At 52.3% G+C, this 13,619-nt stretch overlaps 1 protein-coding gene across 1 annotated transcript; it reads right to left on the bottom strand.

Annotated features, from left to right (window-relative positions):
* Positions 1–202: 202 nt before the first annotated feature.
* Positions 203–4,594, bottom strand: CREB3L4 (cAMP responsive element binding protein 3 like 4). The gene is made up of 8 exons (XM_018570585.1): positions 4,403–4,594; positions 3,367–3,634; positions 2,160–2,293; positions 1,992–2,078; positions 1,173–1,279; positions 1,020–1,088; positions 705–847; positions 203–519 (listed from the first exon to the last, which is right to left on the bottom strand). Exons 1-8 carry the CDS (start codon positions 4,571–4,573, stop codon positions 203–205), a joined length of 1,296 nt encoding a protein of 431 aa, XP_018426087.1. The 5' UTR covers positions 4,574–4,594.
* Between the last annotated feature and the right edge of the window lie 9,025 nt (positions 4,595–13,619).

Here is a 13,619-nt window from a genome sequence, read left to right as displayed (position 1 = left end):
GGGGTTGTGCTCTTCAGAAATTGGGATGCACACATCACAGCGGGTATGTTGTTCTGGGGAGTGTGCCACAGTCACCTGACAGTTATGGGTCCGCCTCCCCCTCCACCCCCTTCTCCTTTGTTGCGTACCAGTGCGTCGTCCAATTGTAACGTCTCCAATCGCAGCTTGCGTTGCTAAAGCCAGTGTGGGCCTACGGCGTTGGTCAGATCTCGTCGGACCTGGCTGTCTTCGAAGGGTTCCTCCCGGCAGAGCCTCCCGGGTGGAACTGTAATATGTCTTTCAGTCCTGGGGGAGGAGCTTCCAAGGTGACTGGTTCCTCAGGGGCCGGCCTCTGCGGTCCCAACCCAAGGTTTCTGTCCTCTTTATCCAGCTCATCCTGCTCCGGGGGACGCGGGGGGCCGTCGGAAGCGTCCCGGGGTTTCTCTTCCAGGCGGAGTTCGGGTGTCGGACCCTCCGATAGAAGGGGGGGCTCCGTGAACTCAGAGAACCCCACTTTGTTCAGAATGTTCCTGGATATTACTGGGGAATATTACAAAAATAAATGACAATGGCCATAAAGAACACTTTTTGAAGCTGCTTGAACACCCCACCCCCCACAGTGAAAGACAGGATCTGGTAAGAAGTTTCCCTCACAGCCTGATGTGAAATTCAGCTGGTGTGCAGGGGATCATTGCATAGAAAGGAGATTACCAAAGTGTACCTACCTCCGGTGGGTGTGTAGGTGGCCCTGTCGCTGGCCCCGGAGCGTAGCGGGTGGTAGTTGGGGTAGATCAGCAGAGCCATAGTAGCTTTGTTGGACGTCTGCTTGATGAGGGTCTGCAGTTTGCGGAGCTGGGTAATCAGAGATCTGCAACGGAAGGTTAAAGGGTTGTCATGCTGATCCTCAGCTTCCTATTAATGCACGCACAGAGGCCATTGCAGCCCCTCCAAACACCAAACAGGCATCCCGTCTTCCCTCCACACATGTCAGCCATCATACCCATCCTGCAGGGCTCACACAAGGCCGCGGCTCTACTCACATATTGTGCTTCTCCAATTCCAGAACCTTCTTGTGCAGTTCTTGATTCTGCGCGGAACACGCGGCCACCCTGCAATGTACAAGGCGCCAATTATTCCCCCCTCTGCCGCCATGACACCGCCACCCAACCACCCCCCGTCTGCACCTCACCCACCGGCTCTCCAGACCGTCAATATATTCCTTCTTGCGTCTACGGCTGTCCTGCGCCGACTGCTTGTTCCTGATCTTCCTCCGCACCTTCTTCAGGATCCGCTCCTCGGCCTGTGGGGGTGGAGGAAACAAGTCATGTCAGAGGTTCTCCTCTGCCTATGTGACAGGTGACTGTTCAGATGATGAGCAGCACAAAAAAAAATATACCTCATATTAAAAAAAAAACACGTTTCAGGGGTCAGATACCCTTAATCAGGGCCACAAATCATGAGTGTGGGTAGGCATTAGGGAGGGGGGTAGGGGGGGGGCCTTCATCAGAGCTGCATGTTATGAAAGAATAGATACCATGTGTCAGTATTTACATCAGAGGATTTAACATAAAGGGCATCCTTTTCTAGAAGGTGGAGACCGCCGGCACACAGACAATGTGTATCGGTATTGTAAGAGACAGGTAAAAGTGATAAATATTGGTTCTAAAACAATAGTACATTGGAGATACTATCTATGTAATATTATTAACCCACATGGGGAGCTGCTCCTTCAGACAGTATCAGGATTATCCGGCCGGTTGAAACTCTTTCCTCAACACTACCTTAGCATAACCTGTCTGTATATCAGCCTCCTGCACTGGGAGATGGTATGGGGAGGACAGGAGGAGAAAGCAGAGTGCTGTTCCTTCACTGTCCAGTCAGTAGGCGGGGCGGAGTGGGCGTGTCCTGGACCAAGCTGTGCTTCCACTTTCGAATTTGGGCAACACTAGGTCACAGGAGCATTTCTGTGAAGCCGTATTTAGACCTCATGTGGTGCGGTGAGGACGTGGTACCTTGGTCAGTGGCAGGTTGTTCGGCAGGGCCACCCCTTCCTGTGACAGCAGCCTCTTCTCCTCGTCGGTCAGGTGAAGCTCCGGGTACTGTGGGGGGAGGGGGAAATGAAGAATGATATAGGGACCACGAGGGGGGACTCGCGGGACAGACACAGTGCGGCCACTTACTAGGGAATCCATGGAGAGCAAGTCTGGCGAGGACCCCCGCATCGGCAGCGGCCTGCAGAGTCCTGCGTGCAGGGGCGCCAGCTCGTTCACGATGCAGCTCTCCGGAATCAGCACGGGAGATGACCAATCCTCTGCTGGCACAGAAACGCGTCATTACTCAATCTCATTGGCTTCTTATATATACCAGGAGACCCCCAAAAGCAGGGGGAGGGGGTTCCTGAGTTCCCCCACCATCCAACTATACAATAGCCAATCAGAGAACCATGCTTATAGTCAAAGAGTCCACAGTGATGTTTTCAAATAGTCAATAGAAAGAAATGCAACACGTTTCGGAGGGTTTAGGCCACTCCCTGAAACGCGTCAGGTTCTTTTCCATTGACTCCTTAATAAGAAATCACTTTGGACACTTGTAACCATTACGTTGGCGCTCTGACTGCTTCCTGTATAAGTGACCTTACCCCGAGGGGCCCCGTTTGGATTAAAGTAGCTTGGTCTGATCCCCCACCCCCCCCACCTCTTTCAGATCTTGGTGTTCCCAGCTCCTCCTCCCCGTCGCTGGTTTTTTTAATGGGCTCTGGTATCTCATTTTAGGGATAAAGGATTCAGCAGGAGAACTAAGACTCTATGACAGGAGAAGGGGGCGAGAGGTCTCACTAGCTGGTCTGGTCTCCGGCCCCTCCTGTAGGCAGCCTGTAGTGGGTGGGGTCTGCTGGGCCCCTCCCACAGCTCTGCACAGGCTACGTACAGAACATTGATGATGTCACTGCTGTTCTCACAAGGTAATATCTGGGTTTGTAAAGGCATTTGGTGCTCACTAGGTGGATCTATATCCTTTGAACAGTATATTTGTGCTCGGTGTTCGGCTTTAAATAAAGTTGTCCTTATATTAGGGGGTGACTACAACCCAGGGGATGGGGTCAGGGTGCAAATGTGCCCAGGCCCAGGGGACAAATGGCCCTACAGTGTATCTAAGTGGCGTTGGGATGGGCAAGGAAGCCCCATTTGGTGTTTCCCCTTCACTTCCTGTACCAGTGACACAACAGGAACTTGAAGGAAACCCCCACCAGAACAAGTGTTCCCACTGGAAGATTTCCTCTCTATTTCTGTCCTGGTGACAACTGCACATTTTTTTTTAGAGGGCGAACCTCCCGAGCGGGGACACGACCCAAAACAAAAACCAGGCTCCCATTGGTGGATCTCGGGTTACCCAGCTGGATGGATATGACACTGCTCATCTCGCCGGCCACTTTGCGCTCCTCCATGGCGCCGATGTCATACACCAGCTCGTACACCGGGGCGGGCAGGGCCAGGGGCGCCCCCTTCTCGCAGCTCCTGGGGGTTTCCGGCCGGGGGTCATCGGAGAATCCGCTGTCGCTCTCCGGCGATTCGCTGGCGGCCGCCTCGGTGCTGTAGACGTCGTTGGGGTTGATAATCATCTGCAGGTAGTCGTCGGTGTCCTCCCGCTCGTTCAGGCCCTGCAAAGGCAATGAGAGCGCGGCGGTTATTTCCGGCGCCATAAGGCAAGAGCCGGACGCATTTTTAAATCGGATAAAACAGGAAGTCAGCGCCAAACATGAAATAAAATCAGTGCAGTTGAAAAAAAGTCACTTCCTGTCCAGAAACAGGAAGTTATCGCCAAATATGAAATAAAATCAGTGCAGTTGGAAACAAAAGTCACTTCCTGTCCAGGCGGCGGAGAAGCGGCGCCCATTACGTTGTCGTTCGTATGAAGGAATCCTGGTTTCAGAGCCGGCTGCTAGGATCTAACCCGTCCTTTGCGGGTCAGCACCCGGATCTGTGTCACATGTACACGCTCTCGTCTGGTGTGTTTGCCTTGGCAGCCGTGAGCGACTGATAGCGCCGCCGCTTGTGTACGCCAAACGCTAATGAGCTTCATAAAAACCGATAGCAATCAGCGGCGGCAAATAACCTTCCGGAACCAACTCTACAAACGCTTCAGTCATCGTTAATAAGCCGCAGCGGGCGGGCGTTAATGGCGTACAGGAAGGGAACGTTAACGCAAAAACCACAAAAAAACGTTAACGCAAAAAAAAAGTGGACCGGTCGCACTGTCTGCATTACCAAATCGCATTGTAAAAAAAAAAACCTCTCCGCACATTTGAAGAAAAAAAAAATGCTGCTCCTGAGCGCCGTCATGTGACCTACAGCCTACGCACAGATCACATGACTGTCAGGAGCCTTGTTGGTGTTTCACATTGTCAGGGACTGCGGTTAGACTTTACCGTCCTGGCGCTGAGCTGCCATTCTTCATAGAGTTTGTCGGCCGGAAATCCGTGACCTTCGGACAGAGGGAAGGTGATGGGGTCCGCCCCTGGAAACCCCTGCGGGTGGAATAGATCGTCCTGAGCGTCAAATAGAGGTCCCAGCAGCAGTTCGGGTCTGGAAGAGTCCATGTTCACTCTGTGGGGGGAGAGGGGGGGTCGTGGTGAGTGATCAGCTCTGCAGGGAACATATATGAGCGGTCAATAAATACCTGGCGGCAGAGTCAGCCATTTACTACCAAGATCATAAACCTGTCAGGTACCAGTAACCCTTCCAGGGATGTATTACCTCTCACAGAGATCACATGACTCCCCCCTGACAATGCCGCCATCTGCTTTCCTCTCCAGAAGGACGGTGCCATCTTTGTCCCCCCCAAAATATTACCTATACCTAACCCCTCTCCTCACACTTCACCTCATCCCTCCCTTTTGTAACAGTCAGTTTCCTTCCTCCACCATCTGCTGGATGATACTCAGTACTGCAGTGTTGTTACATTGCATCTGTACACCTGACCTCAATCAGAGGTGGTTAAATAGAGTCCAGGACATTCAGTCAGTGTCTGATCATAGGTTCACCTTGCTACAAAGTTACAATGTACAGGCTGACCACTGGGGGAGGGGAGACTGAGGAAATGCACCTATCCTACTGACCTCCAATGTAAAGGAGGCACCTATCCTACTGACCACCAATGTAAGGGGGTACCTCTCCTACTGACCTCCAATGTAAAGGGGTCACCTATCCTACTGTCCTCCAATGTAAAGGAGGCACCTATCCTACTGACCACCAATGTAAGGGGGTACCTCTCCTACTGACCTCCAATGTAAAGGGGTCACCTATCCTACTGTCCTCCAATGTAAAGGAGGCACCTATCCTACTGACCACCAATGTAAGGGGGTACCTCTCCTACTGACCTCCAATGTAAAGGGGTCACCTATCCTACTGTCCTCCAATGTAAAGGAGGCACCTATCCTACTGACCACCAATGTAAGGGGGTACCTCTCCTACTGACCTCCAATGTAAAGGGGTCACCTATCCTACTGTCCTCCAATGTAAAGGAGGCACCTATCCTACTGACCACCAATGTAAGGGGGTACCTCTCCTACTGACCTCCAATGTAAAGGGGTCACCTATCCTACTGTCCTCCAATGTAAAGGAGGCACCTATCCTACTGACCACCAATGTAAGGGGGTACCTCTCCTACTGACCTCCAATGTAAAGGGGTCACCTATCCTACTGTCCTCCAATGTAAAGGAGGCACCTATCCTACTGACCACCAATGTAAGGGGGTACCTCTCCTACTGACCTCCAATGTAAAGGGGTCACCTATCCTACTGTCCTCCAATGTAAAGGAGGCACCTATCCTACTGACCACCAATGTAAGGGGGTACCTCTCCTACTGACCTCCAATGTAAAGGGGTCACCTATCCTACTGTCCTCCAATGTAAAGGAGGCACCTATCCTACTGACCACCAATGTAAGGGGGTACCTCTCCTACTGACCTCCAATGTAAAGGGGTCACCTATCCTACTGTCCTCCAATGTAAAGGAGGCACCTATCCTACTGACCACCAATGTAAGGGGGTACCTCTCCTACTGACCTCCAATGTAAAGGGGTCACCTATCCTACTGTCCTCCAATGTAAAGGAGGCACCTATCCTACTGACCACCAATGTAAGGGGGTACCTCTCCTACTGACCTCCAATGTAAAGGGGTCACCTATCCTACTGTCCTCCAATGTAAAGGAGGCACCTATCCTACTGACCACCAATGTAAGGGGGTACCTCTCCTACTGACCTCCAATGTAAAGGGGTCACCTATCCTACTGTCCTCCAATGTAAAGGAGGCACCTATCCTACTGACCACCAATGTAAGGGGGTACCTCTCCTACTGACCTCCAATGTAAAGGGGTCACCTATCCTACTGTCCTCCAATGTAAAGGAGGCACCTATCCTACTGACCACCAATGTAAGGGGGTACCTCTCCTACTGACCTCCAATGTAAAGGGGTCACCTATCCTACTGTCCTCCAATGTAAAGGAGGCACCTATCCTACTGACCACCAATGTAAGGGGGTACCTCTCCTACTGACCTCCAATGTAAAGGGGTCACCTATCCTACTGTCCTCCAATGTAAAGGAGGCACCTATCCTACTGACCACCAATGTAAGGGGGTACCTCTCCTACTGACCTCCAATGTAAAGGGGTCACCTATCCTACTGTCCTCCAATGTAAAGGAGGCACCTATCCTACTGACCACCAATGTAAGGGGGTACCTCTCCTACTGACCTCCAATGTAAAGGGGTCACCTATCCTACTGTCCTCCAATGTAAAGGAGGCACCTATCCTACTGACCACCAATGTAAGGGGGTACCTCTCCTACTGACCTCCAATGTAAAGGGGTCACCTATCCTACTGTCCTCCAATGTAAAGGAGGCACCTATCCTACTGACCACCAATGTAAGGGGGTACCTCTCCTACTGACCTCCAATGTAAAGGGGGCATCTATCCCTCTGACCTCCAATGTAAAGGGGGCACCTATTCTACTGACCACCAATGTAAAGGGGGCACCTATCCTACTGACCTCCAATGAAAAGGGAGCACCTATCCTACTGACCTCCAATGTAAAGGGGGCACCTATCCTACTGACCACAAATGTAAAGGGGGCACCTATCCTACTGACCACCAATGTAAAGGGGGCACCTATCCTACTGACCACCAATGTAAAGGGGGCACCTATCCTACTGACCTCCAATGTAAAGGGGTCACCTATCCTACTGACCACCAATGTAAAGGGGTCACCTATCCTACTGACCACAAATGTAAAGGGGGCACCTATCCTACTGACCACCAATGTAAAGGGGTCACCTATCCTACTGACCACAAATGTAAAGGGGGCACCTATCCTACTGACCTCCAATGTAAGGGGGCACCTATCCTACTGACCACCAATGTAAAGGGGGCACCTATCCTACTGACCACAAATGTAAAGGGGGCACCTATCCTACTGACCACCAATGTAAAGGGGCACCTATCCTACTGACCACCAATGTAAAGGGGGCACCTATCCTACTGACCACCAATGTAAAGGGGGCACCTATCCTACTGACCACCAATGTAAAGGGGGCACCTATCCTACTGACCTCCAATGTAAAGGGGGCACCTATCCCACTGAACTCCAATGTAAAGGGGGCACCCATCCTACTGACCTCCAATGTAAAGGGGGCATCTATCCCTCTGACCTCCAATGTAAAGGGGGCACCCATCCTCCATGATACTCAGGTTGAGAAGTGCTGATCTGAGGAAGCACTCTCATGTGAAGTGTATTTCCCGCGTCCTACAAGCTTCTAGGATTATAAAATCGCCTCGTAGAACTGCCCCTCCCCGGCTGCCTAGTGCCCCCCCAATCCTCTCTGCTTTGCCCCCTCCAGGGTGGACAGGTTGCTGTTTTTGCCCCAGTCCTGTGACCCCAGCAGCTCATGTACAGACCTTATCTCAGCGCATGGATCCAGAGGAGCATTCCTGGCACTCTTCTCCCAGTTCTCCTCGGCGGAGAGGAGCTGGATTCCCTCGGACAGGCTTGGGCTGCGCTGGGGATCAGAGCGCAGGGTTCCAGGATCTGGACATCCTGGAGGAGGCAGCCAGGGACCTCCCCCCCGTCCTCTTTGGGGCTCGGAGCTGTTGTTTGGCAGGTTTGGTAGGTGTGCACCTTCCCCGCTCGCACCTGTCACACAGGTTGGCCCTGAGCTGTTAGTGGAGACCGAGATTAGAAAGGTGTGTCCCTGCGGGAGGGGGACAGGTGACACCGTGCAGGAAACAAGGCATTTGGGAAGATACTTAAAGAGCCAGATGCTGTTTAATGCTGTGGATAGTAGAGAAGACTGGAAGTGGTGTAGTCACTGATATATTTCAGGGCTGAGGGGACAGCAAAGATTCCTGCACATAGAGGAGCCACGCTGATCATTTTACCATATGCGTCCTCTCTTATTAGCCCTGAGAAAGGGGGTTCTGAGCCCCCGAAACGTGGCGGCTTTCTATAGTACATCTGATTCAGTTTGGATCCTGGGCTCTAGAAGCAGAGCAGGAACCGTCCATACTTCCACGCTTTGCTTCCATCACTTCCTGTCCTGTGTACACAGCAGGAAGAACTCTCCCCTTGGCAAGGCAAAACCTGCTTTCAGTTGTCACCGGAACAGGTGTCCCCATTGGAAGGATTCTAATCTACGTTATTGCCGGTAGCAACGCAGAATGTTGGATTTGTCCCTGGGGGTTAAATCTGACCTCTGACCTTCCCTTCAGCCTTTCACACCCACCCGTCAAGGCAGTTTCATATTTGCATAACTCCTCCCACTACTTGCATCAGGACCGGGGGCTCTGGAGAGCTGTGGACCACACTAGCTCAGCAATAGGGCCACGGGTCAGAACGGGACCAGGTGCTCCATGCTCTGGGTCCCCTGGGGGGGTATTTAATAAGAATTTTCAACATGTGATCCTTCTTCCTGTACCAAAGACACAGCAGGAAGTTAGATTAAATCTCCTCTTAGTTGTCACCGAAAACAAGTGTCCCCCCCCCATTGGAGGATGTCCCCTCTACTCCGGTGACAACGGGAACATGTCCAAACCACAATGGCCACCGGGACAGACAAAGTGGGCGGATCAGCTCAGCTGACCTGTAGTGCCCCGGATGAGTGCAGCACCGGGGATGTGTGCTCAGTGCATGTCGGTGACCATGTACCTGCAAGAGCACCGGGGATGTGTGCTCAGTGCATATAGGTGAGCATGTACCTGCAAGAGCACCGGGGATGTGTGCTCAGTGCATGTCGGTGAGCATGTACCTGCTAGAGCACCGGGGATGGGTGCTCAGTGCATGTCGGTGAGCATGTACCTGCTAGAGCACCGGGGATGGGTGCTCAGTGCATGTCGGTGAGCATGTACCTGCTAGAGCACCGGGGATGGGTGCTCAGTGCATGTCGGTGAGCATGTACCTGCTAGAGCACCGGGGATGGGTGCTCAGTGCATGTCGGTGAGCATGTACCTGCTAGAGCACCGGGGATGGGTGCTCAGTGCATGTCGGTGAGCATGTACCTGCTAGAGCACCGGGGATGGGTGCTCAGTGCATGTCGGTGAGCATGTACCTGCTAGAGCACCGGGGATGGGTGCTCAGTGCATGTCGGTGAGCATGTACCTGCTAGAGCACCGGGGATGGGTGCTCAGTGCATGTCGGTGAGCATGTACCTGCTAGAGCACCGGGGATGGGTGCTCAGTGCATGTCGGTGAGCATGTACCTGCTAGAGCACCGGGGATGGGTGCTCAGTGCATGTCGGTGAGCATGTACCTTCTAGAGCACCGGGGATGTGTGCTCAGTGCATGTCGGTGAGCATGTACCTGCTAGAGCACCGGGGATGTGTGCTCAGTGTATGTAGGTGAGCATGTACCTGCTAAAGCACCGGGGATGGGTGCTCAGTGCATGTCGGTGAGCATGTACCTGCTAGAAATAAAGAGAACCTGTCTACTCTCTAGTAAAGCAGTCTGTCCTCTATCCCAGCAGGGAACTATTTTTTGGGGTGCACCCCCTAGAGGGCACGTTTCTGGGTGAGGAGGAAGTATGAAAACAGTCTCCCTTTCCTCAATATGTAACAAGGAAACATTGCTGCTTGCCATCCCGCCGCCGCCCGTCATATTTGGACTCTTGCAGAGCAGAAGCTCTGCGTTGGCAAAGATCTGCGAGATAAGCTGTGTGAACAGGCCGCGCCGTTGTGTCTGGTGGGGGGATGGGGGGGAGGGGTAATATGAGAGGACGCTTTTGCCTCCTGTTGTCATCTCCTTTTATTGGCATGTGAGAAAAGCGCATCTCTGACGGTGCACCGGATACACGGGGCTGCTCCGGGTGATGGGCGTCATGACATTCCACATACACTGCATGGAAATCATGATACAAGGTTGCTACTTTCTATGGGATACAGGGGGAGGCAACCTCGAAACTACAAACCCCATCATGAATCTGCCTCTGGGGGTCATGCCTGTGGCTGTCAGAGTCTTGCAATGCCTCATGGGACTTGTAGTTCCCCCAACAGCTGGAGTGCTGAGCCTGAGGTTGCCTACCCCCGTGAGCCCGCACGAGCGTGATTCAATATACTTACTCCAACTAAGCTGATTGTGAATACCTGAACCCTATCTGTGGGAGGGGGTCCCTCCTTTAAATTATATGGGGGATACCCTCCTTTAAATGACATTGGGGATCCCTCCTTTAAATAAAATGGGGGAATCCTTCCAGTAAATGACACGGGAGATGATGGATCCCTCCTTTAAGTGACAGGGGGATAACTCCTTTAAATGTCATGGGGGGATCACTCCTTTAAATGACACGGGGGAATCACTCATTTAAATGACATGGGGGATCCCTCCTTTAAATGACATGGGGGATCCCTCCTTTAAATAATATGGGCATCCCTCCTTTAAATAACATGGGGGATCCCTCCTTCAAATGACATGGGGGATCCCTCCTTCAAATGACACAGGGGAATGTCTCCTTTAAATGGCATGAGGGAATCCCTCCTTTGAATAAAATGGGGGGAATCCCTTCTTTAAATTACATGGGGGATCCCTACTTTAAATGATATGAGGGGATTCCTCCTTTAAATACCATGGGGGATGCCTCCTTTAAATACCATGGGGGGATCCCTCCTTTAAAGGACATGGGGGGATCCCTCCTTTAAAGGACATGGGGGGATCCCTCCTTTAAAGGACATGGGGGGATCCATCCTTTAAATAACATAGAGTCCCCGGTCTGTGTGGCGCTGTGTTATTATGGACCCTTCTATACCATGCGTTATGTGTGAGTGGCATTGGCCAGCGGGTGGCCGGCAGGTAGAAGAGTTTAAAGAGTGTTTTGGGTGGAGGGAGGCCGGGTTCCGATACCCCCGCTGGGTCTTCATCCTCCTCTGGGATCTTCCACTCTCTCAGAACATCCTGTACAGTAGATCCCCCATGTATTCTTATAGAGACAAGGGCTAATGGCTCTAGAGAGCAGTACTGAGGCAGGGTGCTACAGGGTGCTGGGATGTTTCCAGACAGATGTGTACAGCACCTTGCCGGCCCCTCCCTCCAGCCGTCATCTGTCTGCATTGCACAGAGAAGCGCAGAGAACCAGTGATGATATCACCAGGTATAAAATAAAGTCTGTAAAGGAAATATTTTATTTCATAATCTCATTATCATGTTTATGGGGGGAGGGGAGGAACCAGAGAAGGTGAAATATAAGAAGATGCAATGTTGATTTGTCCATCAATGAAGCTGCAGGATGAGCCTCTCGGGGTTCCCCCTCCCCCAGTGATGAGATGGAACATTCCAGGAGCTGCGGACACGTAATGGACCCAATAGGAGGACACAGCCTGCGAGAGGAACAATTCTGTTACTAAGATTGGTGTCCCCAGAGGAAGTCCCAGGCCCCGGGGACACCGAACATCTACAGCCCCACAGGACCGACCGAGACACCTGAGCCTCCAATGATGAGAGCCAGGCAACTGTCACTGGCTGCAATTCTCAGTATCTGTTCTTCTGACTCTGCACAGTACCACTTCTCTTGTCCAGTATGCCGGGTGTCATTCTCGGTATCTGTTCTTATTCTGTATGTATGGACTCTGCACAGTACCACTTCTCCTGTCCTGTATGCCAGGTGTCATTCTCGGTATCTGTTCCTATTCTGTATGTATGGACTCTGCACAGTACCACTTCTCTTGTCCTGTATGCCGGGTGTCATTCTCGGTATCTGTTCTTATTCTGTATGTATGGACTCTGCACAGTACCACTTCTCTTGTCCTGTATGACGGGTGTCATTCTCGATATCTGTTCTTATTCTGTATGTATGGACTCTGCATAGTATCACTTCTCTTGTCCTGTATGCCGGGTGTCATTCTCGGTATCTCCTCCTATTCTGTATGTATGGACTCTGCACAGTACCACTTCTCTTGTCCTGTATGCCGGGTGTCATTCTCGGTATCTCATCTCGGTATGTTCATTATGGCTGAACCACACCTTGTGAGACACACCCACTTTAGATAAGACACACCCACTTTTCTTTGCAATGCAGCACTGCGTCATTGCATGGAACAAGTGGTGACAACTCTAATGGGGTCATGTGACTCGTGGTCGTGCCTCATGTACATAGGTGTGACAGGGCCTCTTCATTCTAGTACAAGGTTTAGCTCCGCCTCTAATAATCGGATGGAATGAATGTAACAATAGAAGACGATTCTATATATAATATAATGAGATGATAATATAAAACCATTATTGTACCAGTGCGTAGGAAGGAATTGATTTCATCCCGGGACATCGGTGAGATTGTGTAACCGGATCAGCCGCTTATTAGGGAACTAGGTTGTCCCAGTCACAGGTGACATGATTAGGAATTTGGGTGACCGAGGCCCCGCCCACAAATTGCATCTGCTCCTGTGTCCACTGCAGTGACTACACAGCGGACTGGTGAGCAGGACTGGGATGAGTTTGCGGCGGTCTGCAGCCAGCGTGTCATGTTGGCTGTCATGCTGATCCGTTGGCTTCAGCTTTCTCAGAAGGTCGTCCGCAGCTTGCAGCAGTGGGGGCTCGTTCACACCGTGCCCATTAAGAATTGCAGATCAATGGGCAGCATGGGGGGCAGCAAGGTGATGAGGGTCCCCCTGGACTCTCATCACCTGGTATAGATGACCTGGTATAGCCGCCATAGAGCCCGCACAGTCCACTATAGAGCCCGCACAGCCCACCATAGAGCCCGCACAGCCCACCATAGAGCCCGCACAGCCCACCATAGAGCCCGCACAGCCCGCCATAGAGCCCGCACAGCCCACCACAGAGCCCGCACAGTCCACCACAGAGCCCGCACAGTCCACCATAGAGCCCGCACAGCCCGCCATAGAGCCCGCACAGTCCACCACAGAGCCCGCACAGTCCACCATAGAGCCCGCAAAGCCCACCATAGAGCCCGCACAGCCCACCATAGAGCCCGCACAGTCCACCATAGAGCCTGCACAGCCCACCATAGAACCTGCACAGTCCGCCATAGAGCCCGCACAGTCCGCCATAGAGCCCGCACAGCCCACCGTAGAGCCCGCACAGTCCACCGTAGAGCCCGCACAGCCCGCCATAGACCCCCCACACTCCACCACAGAGCCCACCATAGAGCCC

This window comes from Nanorana parkeri, unplaced genomic scaffold (assembly GCF_000935625.1).
Source record: "Nanorana parkeri isolate BGI_ZX_2015 unplaced genomic scaffold, ASM93562v1 scaffold1562, whole genome shotgun sequence".
NCBI classification, from domain to species: Eukaryota; Metazoa; Chordata; class Amphibia; order Anura; family Dicroglossidae; genus Nanorana; species Nanorana parkeri.
The sequence above is the reverse complement of the archived record's forward strand: the minus strand, read 5'-3'. Positions and strand labels throughout refer to the sequence as shown.